The sequence below is a fragment of the Drosophila nasuta genome, chromosome 2R (assembly GCF_023558535.2).
Source record: "Drosophila nasuta strain 15112-1781.00 chromosome 2R, ASM2355853v1, whole genome shotgun sequence".
Lineage (NCBI taxonomy): Eukaryota > Metazoa > Arthropoda > Insecta > Diptera > Drosophilidae > Drosophila > Drosophila nasuta.
The window spans coordinates 20757792-20776206 of NC_083456.1; the positions used below are offsets into that span (position 1 = coordinate 20757792).

General features: G+C 39.0%; 2 protein-coding genes across 5 annotated transcripts; both read left to right on the forward strand.

Annotated features, from left to right (window-relative positions):
* The first annotated feature begins 502 nt into the window (after positions 1-502).
* On the forward strand, positions 503-3038 carry LOC132785621 (uncharacterized). 4 transcript variants are annotated; one of them, XM_060791797.1, is made up of 3 exons: positions 503-682; positions 758-1160; positions 2839-3038. In XM_060791797.1, exons 1-3 carry the CDS (start codon positions 613-615, stop codon positions 2930-2932), a joined length of 567 nt encoding a protein of 188 aa, XP_060647780.1. In that variant the 5' UTR covers positions 503-612; the 3' UTR covers positions 2933-3038. The 4 variants fall into 4 exon arrangements, with proteins under 4 accessions (XP_060647780.1, XP_060647779.1, XP_060647782.1 ...); XM_060791796.1 differs by having other exon boundaries at positions 504-682; positions 755-1160; positions 2839-3037; XM_060791799.1 differs by lacking the exon at positions 2839-3038 and adding an exon at positions 1230-1415 and having other exon boundaries at positions 513-682; positions 755-1160.
* Positions 3039-15007: 11969 nt separating this feature from the next.
* Positions 15008-16187, forward strand: LOC132785291 (probable palmitoyltransferase ZDHHC24). The gene has a single exon (XM_060791311.1). It carries the CDS (start codon positions 15173-15175, stop codon positions 16112-16114), a length of 942 nt encoding a protein of 313 aa, XP_060647294.1. The 5' UTR covers positions 15008-15172; the 3' UTR covers positions 16115-16187.
* Positions 16188-18415: the final 2228 nt, after the last annotated feature.

Here is an 18415-nt window from a genome sequence, read left to right on the forward strand (position 1 = left end):
ATAGCACAAAATTTGCAGGCAGCACTTGTCAAAACGCTTGAGTACCGAATACACACAAAAAATAAAATAAAAACCAACAAAATACCTCAAGAAACGAGCTTAACTAACGGACGAATAATAAATACACTTTATATGCAGTTGTTTCTTTTTACTAACACATTGAAATGCAACGCGATATCTCCTCAAATACTTTCTTAAACTACTTGAACTGCCACTAAAACTGCTTCAGCCAATCCTTGAAGTGCATAGAACCCACTTTTAGAGTATGATAAACACTGAAGTGGTGTTGGAAAACTTGTGACACTCGATGCAACGGACAACTGTCGAAAAACAAGTAGAATAAAATTGGTAAAACAATTGTCAATGCGTCAATTTAAATGGATTTACTTGAGCTGCAACAACAACAACAACAACAACCGAAAACAACGAAAATAAAATTCACAAGCGTAGCAAGTTGTTTTGACAAAACTTGCAACAAATTTGATCAGAGCAAAAAGTTTTTGGCAAGTAGCAAAAAGCAAGAACAAATTGTTTGAAGTAGCCTTTGAAATAATCAGACGACATTTACGACTACTCAAACAGTTCACAAAAGTATCCGAAATCGAGCTCATCATGAAGTTGAATTTCAAACTAAACCTGATGATATTCTGCAGCTGGTGGGTGATCATCAGCAACTGTTTGGGTAAGTGCAAGCAAGCAACTGCATCGCATAGTCAGCTCAATAGTTTTGTGTGTGTGTGTGTGTTTCACACAGCAGTATGCGAAATTGGCGCTTATTGCCTTAGGGAGATGCCGAGGGCAGTGGAGGCGAGCAGCGGCAGTAGAACACGCCACATGTGGCAGCCGCGGCATCCCACCAGCTTGGTGGCTCCTGCTGATGCTGCTGCTGCTGAGACTGGCAGCTGCAATCGACCAACAACTTTGCGGCCGGCAACTGACAGCAATGTGGCAGCGTCCCAGCAGCTCAATGGCATTGGCAATGCAACAATCCAAGCAGCGGCAGCAGCGGCGATGACGACGGCAGCATCTCCTGCGGTGACCCTGGCCAATTATGTCTATCAATGTGCCGCCAAGCGTGCGTCGAGTTCATCTAATTCTTGTGCCAGTAACAGCAATGACAACATATCTCAACTGGAGCAACAGTTGACTGTCTTCCAGTCGTGAGTTTGAATAAATTTCACGCTTTATACTATATATATTTTATTATTAAATGTTATTGATTCCAGAAGTTGAAGCTGTATAATCTGATTGTTTTATTGACTGAGTGACAGCAAAAAGCTGTTTGGAAGTTTCCAATGGCTGAGCACAATGCGTGGCTTATCGAATGCTCAACACTCGCAAATTAAATGTATTTGGGGCGAAATCCCTTTAAGCGCATAAGCTGCGAATATTCATGCCAATTATTAGCAATTGGATTTTACATAATAAATAGAATATAATATTTTTATTAACTAGATTATATTGACATCATTTCAGTTCTCTTTGAAGAAATAGTTGTAAATGAATTTACTTGGGTGCTAAAATACGGGATTTTTCTTTTCTGTGGTAGCTAGACATCAGTTACATTTGAGTTAATTATTCTGAAACATGCGCGCTGCTAAATGACCTTCTAATGAAGTGAATTTTTGCTTAGAGCGCGGCCATTTTTCATGAGCTACACATAACGTGCATATTTCAATTAGACAAGCTAATAAAACATAAAAGATGCTTAGTCTGGCAGCCAGGCAGCCACGCCGCAGGCATTTAGAGTGCGCTGTAAAAGCCGCAGCCAGTGGCAGCAACTGTAGCTGTAGCTGTAGCAGTAGCAGTGGCAAGTAGATGTGGCAGTGGCAGCTGCCCTTTTGAATTATTAACAGAGCAAAGCGTGGTGCAAAATAATTCCGCAACACATTCAGCGGGGCAAACAAAAGCGCAACATATTTAGCCAACATGCCTTTTGATACAACCAACAAAGAGCAGGAGAGAAAGAGAGAGAGCGAAAAGAGAGAGAGAGAGAGAGAGACAGAGAGAGAGAGAGAGAGAGTCGGAGAAAGGGAGAGAGAGCGAGGATAGACGAAATAGTAACACATTTTTTGAATTGTTTGGCATTTTGAATGAATGAAAAGCCAACTGGGAGCTTGGTATGAATAGAAAGAATTTGCTGACGTGTTGCTGCTGCGATGTGTATGCGTATATGTGTGTGTGGGTGTGGGTGTATGAGTGTGTGTGTGTGTGTGTGCACACGCTCTAACGGTCTTTTGACTTTAGCTTAATTAAAACTTTGGTGTGCGCGAAATGCGCGCAAAGCAGTTGGAAAATTAACAAAATTGCTGCTTTGGGAGTTCGGGGGAGTCGCGGGGGCAGCAGGCTGTGGAGGTTTTCTGCATTGAAATTGCAGCTTAAGTCGTAACGCCATTAGGCTAAGCTGTGGCCCATTTCGAATTGCCTGGCTTATGCATTCATAGGCAGAGAACGAAGCATGCTGCAGCCAAAACATTTTGCAAATCGCATCTAAGCTAAATGTTTGCTGTGTCTGTATATCGCTAATATATGTATGTATGCATATGACTATGCTTAGGTAAGCAGCTTCGCTCTGGCGCTTGGCTCCTGTTGCAACAAAAGGTGTCGCACATTAAAAGCAACGCCCAACATTTTATTGTCTATCAGCTCAGCTTCTGCTGTTACTTTTATTTTATGTGTGAGCATATCCTGCGGGCACAAAAATAGAGCAAACTCACATACATAAACAATGTATTTAGTGTATTGACATATCGTGCATTCGTTTTGCCTTGAAAGTCAAAAGTTCCCTCTCTCTCTCTCTCTGTGTGTCGAATTTTAATTAACACATTTCTATTTCAGACATCTCTCTGGTTTCCAAGAATTTTTTGGTGTGGATTCTATGGTGAAAATAAATTGGCACAAAGCAAATAGAAGCAAAAACCCCACAAGCTGAAAACTAGAACTGTCTATGCAACTTTTGCTATTTTCATGAAGAGAACTGAGAAGAAAAGCATGTTTGTAAATAATAAACATCTTCAGGCCAAAATTGGACATTGTTTAATTATTCACAGACCGTAAGACAATATTGTGTGTTTATTTATTTGTCAATTTAGAATTTCATATTTTTAATTAAATTTGCTTATGTCTATGTCTTGCTGCTGCATCAGTTGTTAATCTTAATAAAGGCGAACCGACAATTTGTGGCCGAAACAGCAAAATCGAGTAAAAATATTAAAAAAGTTCTCTCGAGTCGCTGAGTCATGGCCAAGATTTATATTCTTAATCCAAATAATGTCAAAAAGCCACAAACAAGCGACAGGCGCATAAAACAACTCAGCAAATGAGCACACACACACATACACACTTACACACCCCGAGACTAGGAGCAAAAACCGAAGAAAAATGTTATTTATTGTTATTACGAAAATAAATAAGCAACAAGAGCAACGAACAGAATAAGGGGCGTGCCACGCCCACCCATCTATCTAGAAATGCAACAGAGAAAATGTGGCAAAATAAAAGCATAGAAATTAAACAACTGGACACACTGGCAAATAAACCAACAAGAACACACACACAAAAAAAAAACGAAGCACACATACACAAGTAAATGCCAACGGCAGCCATTTTATATGCCATTACAGTGTAAATAAAGTATTGTTTATGTGTGTATGTGTGTTGGCAAGCTGTGCCAGTTACATTTACTTAATAACCTGTGTCAAAGTTGTACTTTTATAGGTCAAGCAGTGAGAGAGTAACCGCCCCCATGGTCATTATCCGTTTCGAACTACCCAACAATAGGCCCCAGCACTTAATCAATGGGACAACAATAAAAATGTCCGCAAATTATTTATTGGTTTGATTTTGCGAACATTTGCGCACAACCGAAATCTAATTACGGATTACCTTTAACGTCTCGCAAGTATTATATTTATTTCGTCTGCTGAAAGTAGGTTCGACAAATATCCCCTTCTCAATTTTCTATTTTACAGGATACACACATAATTGAGTTTTCATTTCAAACCACATGTGCGTATACTTGTGATTATAAAGCAAACTATTGTGTAGTGGAATACGAAATGAAATTCAACAGCTCCTAAAATTATGCAACTCTTTTTACAAATCGTTGTCGTATTAAAGCAATTTTTTGCTGCATACTTTTACGGGCCTTTTGCGGTCGATTGACAGTCAAGCTGCTAAAATTGTAATTAATCTGGCCAACAGCGATGCTTGATGCCGGGTTATCAAGCCGATGCCTCGGTCAAGTGTGAGTAATTACGGCAGTTAGACAAGTTGAAAGCTAAGCACTGAGTATGTGTAGGTAGATATCTATGTATGGGTGTTGGTCTCTATCCTCTCATAGCTCGTCTATGAAATTTCCATGAGAGCCGAGTGCAGAGATTCTCGGGCTACACTACACTAAAAATAGCAGTCACCGGAGTTTTCATTTTTGCTGTCGCTGTTGTTGCTGTTGTTGTTGTTGTTGTATTTGTTGCCTTCATAGTTGGCAATGTGGTTGTTGTCGTTGTGATTGCATTGAGGCAAAGGGCAAGCTGCCAGAGAGCTGCCGCCGGCGCCTGGTGAGGTCAGCTACAGTTGACTAAACATTTTCATTTCGGTTAAGTGTAGAAGTTCGTATACTCATGCGCGTCTGTGTGTGTGTGTGTGTGTGAGCTTGTGTCGGAGCTGCCACAAGTCAATGAGTTGTGCCACATGGCGTATACTTGATATTGGCTGAGAGCGTTGCGTGCATGCCTCAACATTAGCTAAATGATTTCATTAAGTGTGAGCTCAAACAAGCTCAACAATCGATAAACCTATCGACCGTTTTCGACATCACCAAAACTTTTTAATCATGCCACTTGCTGCTTGCTGTTTGCTGCCACTTGACGCTTGACACTTGACACTTGAGGCATGATGACACGCCCAATGCGCCCACTGCGAATATGGCATAATTAGCTGTTGCTTTCTGCCAAGTTATTTACGCACATAATGTTCGCATTAAGCTCTAATTGAAAACAGATATTTGCATTTTAATTAATTCTCTAAGACGTCGCAAGACTTACAAATTTTTGTGCCAGAGCAACTTTGCTGAGAGTCCGAAAGCCAAACAAAGCCAAAAATGACCTCTGGCCCCTCTGGCAGTCGTTGTGAGGCGTCAATGACATGACCAAAGCAATACAATTCCATACTTATAATAAAACTGAAATAGACAAAAGCAACGTTGAGAGAGAGATAGAGAGAGAGAAGTGACTAAACAAAGGCAAAAGCAGAAGCAAAATCAAGCTGCAGCCCGCAGCGTGATGATGATGATGGGAGAGAGAGGGAGAGAGAGAGAAAGAGCGAGCGCAGACCTCCTGACATTTAATGAAAAGCAAACAAAGCATTCTTTTAGGCGCTCTCAAGCTGTTCAACTGTCTAAGTGTGTATGCGGACGTGTGTAAATGTGTGTGTGTGTATGACAACCAAGTGTTGTACTCGTAGTATGTGTGAATCGAAACGTCCAAACAGTTGGAAAGTTCAAAGAACGCGGCACAAAATTAAAACGGATTAGTCTGGGGCAGAGAAAATGAGAGAAGACGACGCATCGGGACATGACCATGTGGCGCGAAAGGGTTAGACGCTCAAATTGCATTAAGTATTGGGGCGATTGGTGGGCGTGGCATCAAATGCGCAATAGATAAAACCCATTTGAAGGCTTATTGATCATTTATTACTGTTCAAACGAGTATGAAACGAGAGTTGTCTCAATACTCGATATGTGTTTGTGTCAATCAAGTGGCAATTGGAAATAAATTGAAATGTAACTTAAGTTAGTTATTTTAATCAATTGCATTTCAATGTAATCAAACTGAGCAATGATTGGCATGCGAGTATTGCTTGTATCAAATTAAATGTTTACTTCATCAGTCTGTTTGCATTAACTGAAGATGAACTTTAATTAACAAACAACATTAATAAAGAGCTGTGTTTGAAACATATGTGCATAATTGCCGTAGTAAAACATGCTAAGAATTTAACAAGATTTTGTATTTATTTTAAGATTGTGTCGTACTTCACATACGAAGCCGAAGGTAGGGAAAAAAGTTATAGCATATATCATATTAAAAACACAATATTTATTTATTCCACCCATCATGAGCTCATAATCTGTAAACTGGATTCCTACGGAAAGTCAAGTTCTTAAAAATATTAAAGCTCATACTACTGAGAGAAATTTACTGCCCCGTTGAGGCGACTATTTTGCAATGGCAGACACTGTAATTGAAGTAAAGTTGTATGCACTTAAAGCTTTCGTTACCCCCGAAAATTTGTATGCAGTTTGCTTATCTTTAAATACATTTGCAATTTCATAAGCAATTACTACTTTTGCTTGAACAAAAGATTTAAGCAAAAGCAACAGCAATCAATTAAGAGCAACTGAATAAGAGCGCACACAGTTTGTGCTCTCATCATCATCGGACAGTTGCTGCTCTGAGCAGGCTGCACAAAAGCTTTGGCGAGAGCTTGCTCTCAGCACTCAAAAGGGATGCTGAGCAGAATTGAGTGAGTTCCCACAGCTCAGCCACCCTTAATCTCTCTCTCTCTCGCTCTCCCATTTTTTTGAAACTCTCACGCTCAAAAGCTGAGTTGAGTGTGGACCACATGGCAAAGTTTGTCGCATTGAGTGGCCATTGAGTCAAGTACACGCACTTGATTTGCCATTGCTTTCGCCTTTGCCTATGCTTCCTGCCACTCTTGGGACACAGCATTGCTTTTGTTGTTGTTGCTTCCATTGTTGTTGCTGTTCAATTCGACTTGCTCTTGAAGACGAGGCCTTGTGTCCATAATATTAGCTCGCACATTTTCGTTCTCTCCTCTTCTCTTCTTATTTTATTTTAGGTTCGTTCGTTTTTTTTGTTGTGTCGTCGCCACTTCATTTTGGCCCACACACACTTTCCATTTTTGCTTTGTTTTTATCATTTGGCATTACTCTGTTTGCCCTGCTCAACGGATTCCTCGCTCTTTGCTTATCTCTTGCGTTCCTTTTTTTTTTTTGTTGCTATTTTTGCCCTGCGTTTTTATTGAACAGCGTTTTCATTGTTTGATTTTTGTCAACGCTTCTTTATTTCGTTTCGTTTCTTTGCTCCTTTTTTTTCTAGAGCTCTCCCCTTTGTTGTTTCTTTGTTTAGAGCTGGGCGCTTCATCTTACTTACTTACATAAGTGGCTTGGGCATTGCTGGACGCTAACAGCAGAGGAGGAGCAAGGAGGGGAAGGAGAAGGATTGGTTGGACGAAAAGCTTCGCCATTTGTTTCTCCATTTTGCGTGTTTGATTTTTATTTTTATTTGGCATTGTTCATTTTTCGGTTAGTTGGTCTTTTAATCGTCTTTGCTTACTTGTCTCTCTACTCTCTGATGATTCCGTTGATTTTTATCGTTGTTCTTGTTCTTGTTGTCGCTGTTGCTGTTGCTGTTGTTGCCGTATTGCTTTGGCTTTTCAGCTTTAGGTCGTCTCCCAGTTTCAATTAGGTGAGCGTTGTTTAAGTGTCTACAAAGTCGGTCCGGCTGTGTTGTACTCGTAGTTAAGCGCTTTTTAGTCACAATTCCATTCGATAGTCATTTAATTGACATTTTACAATTGAGAAGTTTTTTGCTAAGAATCTTGGCCATTCAATGCCTTTGCATGTTCTTTTCAAACGCAACTCATCTGGAATTTTACACAAGAAAAGGGTAAAATAGAGAAAGGTAACACGGATTGTCTTAACTACTTTCACTTAGTGAAAGATTGCGTATTGATCACAATTTAATTTGCTTATCAGTATATGTATTGATTTCTATTTAATTAATATAACCTCATAATTCGCATTAACTTTTTCTAAACACTTCACCGTGTAATCTAATTATTTGCTCGACCTTCTCTGGCGTGTTTGCAAATATATTTAGTAAAATAATACTCTAATCAAGTGTAATACCAACACCTTTTTCTCTCTCACGTCGTGATTTCCTACTCACACTTTCGTTCTATGCTCATTTCCAAATATTTTTTCAACTAATCTGTGTGTTGTTCATCGCAGCTCCCCTAGCTATTGATCCAGCTGATGTGCGCCTTTGTAACGCTATTGATACGCTAATTAGTTGCGATAATTTATCAAAAGCACCCACACACACACAGAGAGAGAGAGAGAGAGAGAACCTCCCACATACATACGTGTCGCTAACTACTGAAAATTCTGCTGCAGTAGCAAAAATTGCTACTTAATTACACGGCATTGGCATCCGCATGGCGCAGTCACCTCGCCATCGCCTTCGCCTCAGCAAACACCTACAGCTAGCTACACAAGCTACACTAACACCTACACTCATAGATTCACCCCCCTCACTTCGCACCTCAACTTTGGCAGCCACCATTAGCTGCGCAAGCTATCCGCATTCTCATCCGCAGCGTCGTCAATGTCACAAGTGCTGCAGCGTAGCAACTTCCATTTCCTGCCAGTGCCTCGGGTAACTTCACAATTAACTACTAATTGCTCATACGCGACGTTGGCTGGCGACACTAGAACAAAGTCAGTCCACCCCATCTCTCTCTCTCTCTCTCTCTCTCTCTCATTCTCAGCCCCCTTTCAGTGTCTTGGCCGCCTCATTTCTGTCGTTGCCTTTTGCTCTAATTATCCGCCATGTCACCCACCACCTGGCATTGCTGTTGCCGTTGTTGTCCTCTCTCGCCCAGGTATTTACTGAATTAAGTTTTAAATTTTTATTAAATGCTTTGCGCATTTTTGCGTGCTTCACCCCAAACCACAAACTGAACTTAATTCACCTCAATTTTCTGTCGCTTTTCGCTGCCGCATTTTCTTGTTGTTGTTCTTGTTGTTGTTCCTACTTATGTGGAGGCTACTGTAATTAGTTTTTAATTGCTTTTCAGTTGGCAACTATGCGACCCGCGTCCTGTAAATAGTTGTGTCGCCTTTGTGAATTTCTCACTCGCCACTTTCCTCTTGCCTCTCTCCACTTTGCATTTGAACTTTTTTTTGCCCCCACTCAGCTGCGCCATGTTTCGAACTCAATCAGCAATTGAGCTGGGCCAACATCGCAGGCATGTTAAATATGCCGAGGCATTGGCACCAAAAAAATATGAGAAAAAAAGAAAAGTAATCACAAAACTTTTGCAATAAATCTATGAATATAATGAAAAACACAAAAACCTAGCACTGGCTTCGCATACGACACGCCCACACAGCTAAAACGCCCATGCTCTTTGCGACTACAATTTCAATTTAACACACAGATACTCACACAAACACATACACATAGACGTTGACACACTCACGACACAGACAGCACTATGAAATAGTGTGACATTTAAATGTTTCACATTTGAAAAAATCAATTGAACTAGAAAACCGCTCACAAAAAAAAAAAAATGGAAAAATTCGATGATTGAATGCTCTTTAGAAAGATAAATCGATGGGAATTCTAAAGTTGGCATAAAAACATGTTTTCAATCGATTGTCGCGTAGCAAACTAACCACAAAAATGGGTACTACATAAAGTAAAATTAGTGAATAGCTTTTTTAACTTATAAGTATATATTTCTTTTAATAAATGTTTAATTTTATCATAAGCATCTTTTAGCATAATTAACTAGTTCTATTATCAATCTGCAAAATCTGCTCGAAAAATAAAATAGAAAAATTTGATGATTGAATGCTCTTTAAAAAGATAAATCTTTGGGGAATTCTATAGAATTCTATACATAAAAACATATTTTCGATCGATTGTCGCCAAGCAAACTAACCACAAAAAATGGGGACTACATAAAGTAAAATTAGTGAATAGCTTTTTTAACTTATAAGTATATATTTCTTTTAGTAAATATATTATTTTTAGCAAAAGCATCTTTTGGCATAATTAGTTAATTTTATTATCAATTGAACTAAAAATCTGCTCGACAAATAAAATAGGAAAATTCGATGATTGAATGCGCTTCAGATCAGACATAAAAATATATTTTCGATCGATTGTCACCCAGAAACTATCTACACAAAATTGAGAACAATATTAAGAAAAATGCATGACTAGCTTTTCGAAATAATAAATATATATAAATCTATACTTCTGACTTCAAGGTGATGTAAAATCTTAATTAATATATATTTTATCCAAAAATCTTTATTAATTTGTGTTATACTATATATAAAAGAAGCACATAATCAAATAGCAAGTTGTATGCAAGCATAATTAACTACTTTTATTAAGAAAAATGCATGACTAGCTTTTCGAAATAATAAATATATATAAATCTATACTTCTGACTTCAAGGTGATGTAAAATCTTAATTAATATATATTTTATCCAAAAATCTTTATTAATTTGTGATATACTATATATAAAAGAAGCACATAATCAAATAACAAGTTGTATGCAAGCATAATTAACTACTTTTATTATCAGCAAACTAAAAGAAAACTTTTTAATTATAAGGTGAAACTTTGTTTTAGCATTTATCGTATCAAATTTCAATGAAGTGCTAACGATATGATGTTCTTTCAGCTTAATCTGAATATGAAATGAAGTATGCCCACTTCAAAATCTAAAATACACTTCACGTTTAAGGGTATCAATCAACTGCAGTCGTCTCATTCTCCTCATCTTTGCCAGCAACGTGCCGCACACACCTCTCATGCAAATGTCAAACACATGTCGAAGGCGCAATACACGAGAGCAAAATGAAAAATTTATGAAAAACAAAAAATGGAAACAAGCGTGCCACACACACACACACTCATACAGACACACACACAAACACACGGCAGCATACTCCAAGTTGGGGAAGAAATATGCCGCGAATCGGTAAAAATATGTCGCACCCAGCAAAAGAAGATGAAAAGTGTGAAGATTTCAAAACAAGGGAGGAGAAAAAAACTTTCGAGCACAAATGACGAACCATTTTGTTTGGCAAGTGGCAAATGTTTAGCATTCTCAACATATTTGATGGAGCGGCAGCAACGGCAGGAGCAACAGCAGCAGATGGTTTTGCTATAGAAAATCGCTCATACGCAACGTTGGCTGGCGTGTGCATTGAGCAGCTAGCAATTGCCGTTTGATGGTTCGTTAAAATTTCAATGGTATGCTGCATCAATCGACCAGTCGAGCACAATAAATCGAGTAGCAGATGTCGAGCATTCGTATTCACATTCACATTCACATTCGCATATATTCAAATAAATGTGTGCGGCATGCAGCTGGAGATGCTGCTGCAGCCTTTGAGCTATGACCTTCTGCCAAGCAATTAATATTCGCTACTGGCTTAAATAAATGCCAAAATAAATTCCAGCATAATAAGAAGTTTGTTTAAAGCTATACATTTCTGCCTGCACTCTAATTACCAGCACACACACACACATCTCAGTCTCAAGTAGCTCTGAACCTAAAAAATAATAATAATAATAATAATAACAGAAACTGGCAGACAGCTAAAGACACGTGTTATGAGCACTCGTAAGGCGTGCTGAAATATCCTGCGAAACGTAGAAATGTGCAAGAAGTAGCTGTGTGTTTATTCGTTTAATTATATAAAAGATAAAATGAATTGTTTGAATGCGCAAGAAGTTGTTGTGTGCAGATTCATTAAACAAATGTTGTCTTAATCTTAAAATGTATAAAAAACAACTTAAATTTGTTGCCTCAATTTCTTTTCCAGGTTTTTTCACCTTCCAGTTTCTTGATTATTATTTATTTCTATACGGTTTCTAACAAATATTCTTTAATTTCAAATATCAACTTTAATCAAATTCTTTGTCTTAATCTTAAAATGTATAAAAAGCAACTTAAATTTGTTGCCTCAATTTTTTTTCTAGGTTTTTTTCGGCTAACCTTTATTCACCTTCCAATTCCTTGACTATTATTTATTTCTATATGGTTTCTAACAAATATTCTTTAATTTCAAATCTCAAATTTAATCAAAATCATTGTCCAGGGTATATTTTAGGCTAATCTTCATTTATTTTCAAATTCCTTTTCTTTTTATTAATTTGTATGCGGCACACGGAGCAAAGACGCCTGTTACGCATTCTTTTTTTTTTTGTGTGTTAGCCTGATATCTAATTTTAAACATTTTTCAAACTCAATTACATGAGGAGCAAGACCATGAGCAAGTTCAGCCTCGCGGGTGGCAGGATTCGCTCAGGTAATTGCTTGGAAATGAGATACAGTGTGATTCTCGCCGCGCACCTTGATAAGACAAGAAGGCGCGTAAAACTTTCAGTTTTCTTCTCACATTTCGCATGGCTAATGAAATCAAACAAAGACACGAAAGTCGCATGAGGAGAAAGATTTGGAGTTTTGGCTTAAATTAGCAGCAAACGTTGCAATAATGCGAGAAGTTGGCCAAAAACAGCCAGTTGGCAACTTACTTTCGAGTGAATGTTAATGACTGTCAAGTGGGGCACAGTGAAAAAGTCAACGGTAAAGAAAATGCCAACGAAAAGAATGCCACAGGTTGACAAACATTGTGTTCAGTCCACAGTTCATCCCACGACTTTTCTTCTTCCAACTCAATTCCGAGTGTCGTCAGCTCACAGCTCGCAGCTTTTAAATGCCGGAAATAGCGAAACAACACGCGAGAGTGAAAGCAAAAGAGAGAGGTACAAGCTAAAATGGCTGTTTGTTTGCTTCCGGTGTGAGCAAATAACGCGCAAGCACATTACGCATCAAGTGGGTAACCGGCCACCCTCGATCTGAAAGCCAATTCTCTGCTCCCCCCTCAATGCAAATACAAACTTTATGCAAAAGCAAAAGCTGGAGAAAAAAATGAAGAAAAACAGGTAAAAGCCACTGACAACTGAGTTTCCCACAAACTCTGTGAAATGGTAAACCGTGTGCTGCGCATTCCGAATACTTAGTTCATCTTAATAATTCATAAAAATGTATGCGAAATAGACAACATTTGTGTGCTTACTCGGTGTCAGTTTGCACACACATATAACACAGAGAGAGAGAGAGAGAGAGAGAGAGAGAACGAGAAAGCAAGTTCCTCTTCCTCTTTTTTGACTCTTGCCTTGCTCTAACTGGCCTCATATTGTTGTTTGCCTCGGCATCTGTTTCTGTTTATATTTCGAAAACAAGCATCAAGCTGCACATTTTATTATACCCTGTATGCCATAAAATGCTTAACAAAGGGTATAACTTGAGAGAGCCTTTTACGAACGAAGCTGCAAATAATAGGCTCTTCATGTCCATAATCATCTCTTTATATTTTTTTACTGCCCAAGGCATTTTAACTTCACATAGAATTTATACTTTGTAAATCGCACTTAACATAAAAAGCTTAGCGAGCAATCTTTCCAGCTATTTATAGGGTATCTCTTAAGTGAACAAACTCTGCTAGACAACTTAGATTTGTTTCCTTTTCAGAAGCTAATGTAGAACAACAGGCAGCTGCCATTTCTACTGCTGAAGCATTTGCATATGCATATCATGTGCTCTGTGGTTCATTGTTTTCCATGCGGTTCACCTATTTTGCAATTTCAAATGAGATATGTGTGTGTTTTTATACCCGCTACCCATAGGGTAGAAGGGTATTATAACTTTGTGCCGGCAGGAAATGTATGTAACAGGTAGAAGGAGGCATCTCCGACCCTATAAAGTATATATATTCTTGATCAGCGTCAACAGCCGAGACGATATAGCCATGTCCGTCTGTCCGTCTGTGTGTCTGTGTGTCTGTCCGTCTGTCCGTATGAACACCTAGATCTCAGAGACTATAAAGTATATATATTCTTGATCAGCGTCAACAGCCGAGACGATATAGCCATGTCCGTCTGTCCGTCTGTGTGTCTGTGTGTCTGTCCGTCTGTCCGTATGAACACCTAGATCTCAGAGACTATAAGAGATAGAGCTATAATTTTTTTTCGATAGCATTTGTTATGTTTGCACGCAGATCAAGTTTGTTTCGAATTTTTGCCACGCCCACTTCCGCCCCCGCAAATCAAAAAAATCAAATAACAAGCGCAATTTTAAAGCTAGAGTTGCGAATTTTGGTATATACAATAATTACTATAGTAGTTATGATTTCTGAAAATTTAATTGCGATCAGATAAAAATTGTGGAAGTTATTAAAGAAATACTTTTGTATGGGCAAAAACGCCTACTTACTAGGGCTTTTAGTTGTTTTGGGCGACAATCTGGTACATTGTGCCGTCTGTGGTATATTTTGAATGGTGTCCTGTATCGATATACCAAACATATCATTTGGTATATTTTTAGTATTTTTTTTAGTATTTTCGGTATATTTTGAAAATAATTCCGCAATATTTGGCCCTTTTTAAAAATGGGTAGCGGGTATCTCACAGTCGAGCACACTCGACTGTAACTTTCTTACTTGTTTTTAATGAAATTGTTAATTTAAATTTAAAAAATATACCTAGAACTAAGTCCCTATTCTATACTTATCATTCAATTATTTTGCAGATTTAAAAAACATTTAAAAGAAATATTTAATTTAAAACAACTTTCAACGTTCAACTGAAAGTGCAAAAAAATGACTTTTATTAATTTGTTTAAAAATTGTCAATTTATTCTCTATTCTATTCTATTCTATCCTCTATTCCATACTTATCATTTAATTATTCTGAAGATTTTAAAAACATTTATAAGAAACATTTATAAAGCAATTTTTTCGGTTCAACTGCAAGTGCAAAAAATGTTTATGATATTTTATGGAAATTGTTAATTTAAATTTAAAAAAGTACTGAACACTTACTCTCTTTAATATATTATATTTTTCTTCATTTGTTTAATTTGAAGTTTTATCAAACATTTCTAATTTTCTAACCATATAATTTCATCTTTTTTTTTAACTGAAAGAACATTAATTTAATTTGCTTTATTTTTAAAAAACCTGTAAATTTATATTTCAAAAAATACTAAAAACGAACTCTCATTTCTATATTTTCCAATCCATTTGTTTAATTTGAAATTTAAAAAAATATTTCGACTTTTCTAAGAAAGTAATTTCATTTTAAGCGGCCTTTTCTTTTCAACTGAAAGCACATAAATCTAATTTCGATTAGTTTGCCATTTATACTGATGCGATTATCAGAAGCCATCAAATGAACCCTTCGAATTCAGTCAGTTTATTCAAATCAAATTAAACAACTTAAACAAATAATCACAATCCGTCTACAATTTATTCTCCATTCTCGAACCAAAGAATGGTTAAATTTCATGTATTACTCAGACGATGGTTGCGTCAAGTCTTTATCACAACAGAGGCATTCGTATTGCGTTGCATCAAACATCATCGCCGGAAGATTGTCTATTCACTGCATCCAATCTCGGCCATCGTATTGCTGCTCGTTGTGGGACTCTACACATGGTATGAACTGCACTTTATCTTGCCGGAATTGTGCCAGAGGAATGGCAAATTCTATAAACTGAATTGTGTACTGGCCATCTACATGCTGCACAATATCCTTGGCAATTTGATTTGTTGCTGGCACACGGATACGAGTTTTTTGGCCGTGGCCAAGGCGCGCCAACAGCCACTCGCCTCGGAGGCACATCTGTGGCATCTGTGCACCCACTGTCAGATGTTGGTGCCACCGCGGGCGTGGCACTGTCGACTGTGCAACACGTGCATGCTGAAGCGGGATCATCATTGCAATATTACGGCCAACTGCATTGGTCATGCCAATCAACGCTACTTTATCGCCTTGCTCGCACATCTTACGCTCGGCAATTTGTTTGTGTTCGCTTACAACTTTGCGTACGTCTTCAAAATTCGTCTGCCCGTCTTCAGTGATCCGCTCATCTTCTTGGGCGTCGATCCGGTGAAATTGCTCGATTCATTCAAAGAAGATCCCAATTGGTTAATTATCAACGGAGCTGTGCTTAAAATAAGTGTATTCAGCTTGGCTTTTGTTGCCTCCCAGCTGGGCTTTCAGTTGTATATGATCAGTCGGGGCAGTTGCATGTATTACTTTCAGGATCGCAGCTACGATTTGGGTTTCTGGAGCAACTGGCGTTTGGTGCTGGGCAAACGGATGTTCTGGACTTGGCTATCGCCGCTCATCAGCAGCCCTCAGGCGAGTGATGGCACCCAGTGGATGGTTACTGCGCACAAAGAGACCAAAGAGTCCAAGAAGCCAGCATAAAACCCAGTCACGTGACTTCCTCTCATTCCATTCATTGAATTACATTTGCAGAACAAATACATATTCAATACAATTGTACGTTTGCAACCCAAAATCAGGTTTAACGCTTCATTTAATCAGGCGATTTCCATTCTTATTGCCAGCACTAATTACAAGCAACCCAACCACCAAGGACAATTCGCTGATAACATTGGTTAGGGTAAGTAAAGTATTAGCCAACTGCCTGGAAATGGGATAATATTCATCACAAAGCAGTGTGAATAAGAGTGTTGGAACTTCGTCTTAGATTTGGACACTTTTAAATGCCGTCATCTGCATAAAAATTTCAAAGTGAAGCAGTAAAGGCGGAAGACAGATTGATAAAGGACCTTTTTTGTTAGATATTTGTCCTTGTTGTTGTTGTTGTTGGACATCCCGTGGGTTTGGCTGCACCTTTAGCCACCTTTTTTTTTGTGTTTTGATTTTTTGTTTTGGTGGCCGCAGTCGGAAACACTTGTCAAATGTCAAAAAATGCCGAGAAATGGTTGAAAAATGACAGGCGACAGTTTGGAGATTCGGCCATTGGGAAGACGAGTGAGTAGAATTAATGACGCTCCATGTCACCGACAAGCCTCGAAACATGAAATCACTCTGTCTCTATCTTTCTCTCTGTCTGACGCTCTCGGTGCCAGTTCTGTGAAAAATGTTCGAGGTGTGAAATCTGTGCGAGCTCTAAACAACATAATTGCCAAATAAAAAAGTCGCCGCCGGCTGCGTTGTCCATGCGGCTTTAAGCTTCAACCATTAATCAAAATTGCGGCCAAGCAGCAGCGGGCAAAATGTGCCTTGAAAAATGTTCAAAGCAACAACAACAACATCGAGGAAAAAACAACTGCTTCTGGCTATCAACTGAAGTCCAACTTCGACTGCGGCACTCCAAACAGAATTCAGTTGAAAAATGCGATGTCAACACTTTTGGCCAATCATCAAGCTGACTGGAGTCGGAGACTCTTCCATCTGCCACCTTTCCTCTGTGAGTGGCTTTGGCCTAAACAGCGTTTAGCTTTCATTGCCCGCTTATATTCGTGAGTTTAATCCTACTTCAACGCCGCCTCTTCCACTGACCTCACAATATGCCAAGCGCTGATTGCAGCGTTGTCAATTGAGCGACTTCCGTTTGCTGCTTCCGTTGACTCCTCATCTTCTTTTGCTACGTGGTGTATTTGCAATAGTTGCAACTTTAAAATGGAAACAAAGAGTTGACCAGCAGCAGCACATGCCACTAACCACAAACTGTCCGAGAAGTGCCCTCACATTAGCAGTCAAATAATCATACGCCGCATTGTTCCAGGCCTCTTCTTCTATTCTGTGTTGTGTTGTGGATATTTGAGTGTACCGTCAACATCGTCCACGTTTACGTTCACGTCCACATCCAAAATCCAAAAAGGAAAACGTTGCATATCAGAAATGTGGAAGAGAACTTTAAACTGCGGGTCCTTTGCCCCAAAGTAGAGAGGAGAGGAGAGCACTCACTCACTCACTGCTCTACAGTTGTGGCAGATAGCAACAACCCAGGGATGAAGTGAGGCATGAGCTTGCCTGGTTGGCAGGTTGGATGGTTGGATGGTTGGTTGCCTGCTTCGTCGGTATCAGCCTCCTTTTTGGTTCGCTTTGGGTTTGCAGTGCAAAATTTACCGCTAAGCATTTGCCAACAGCGGCTGCGACTGCACAAAGGACATGACAAACAGACTGAGACTCGGACTCCGACTCTGACTGCGACTGTGACTACGACGATTGTGAATGAGACTGCGAATGTGACTGGCACTGTGATGCTGGCCGGGATCATGGGGGTCATTGTAATCATAACGGTAATGTTGACGTTCCCTCGTCCTGTGTCGAGTGTATCCTTTTTACCAAGTGAAACAGAGAAGGGAATAGAAGGGAACGCATTTTAAAAACCAAAATTAAACGCAGAAAAAGAAGAGCTGAAGCTGAAATGGCGCCAAATTAGTCAAATCGTGTTATAGGACAAACAGGGTGCTTCAGTTATTGGAGCATATCTCAGGCAATTGTCAACTGTTTCGAATATGAACTCAATTCCTATGCCCTTCCTCTTCCCCTTTCTCATTCCCAATCTCAATCTGAATCGCATTCTCAATCCAAGCCAACAATTTTGGCAGACAAACAAAAGCAAAAGCAATTGACTGAACTTGCTGCCAGTTGTCTCTGCTTTTGCTGCTGCTTTTCTACTTTTCTGCTGCTGCTGTTGGTCCATCTAAGAAGCTGCGACGCTGACTGCGCTGCTGCGTCGCTGCCTTGCTT

Coding starts and splice junctions, on each gene's coding strand:
- LOC132785621 (XM_060791796.1), top strand. CDS start 613: ATGAAGTTGAATTTCAAACTAAACCTGATGATATTCTGCAGCTGGTGG. Junction 683..754: donor GATCATCAGCAACTGTTTGG/GTAAGTGCAAGC, acceptor TGTTTCACACAG/CAGTATGCGAAATTGGCGCT. Junction 1,161..2,838: donor CAGTTGACTGTCTTCCAGTC/GTGAGTTTGAAT, acceptor TTTCTATTTCAG/ACATCTCTCTGGTTTCCAAG.
- LOC132785291 (XM_060791311.1), top strand. CDS start 15,173: ATGGTTAAATTTCATGTATTACTCAGACGATGGTTGCGTCAAGTCTTT.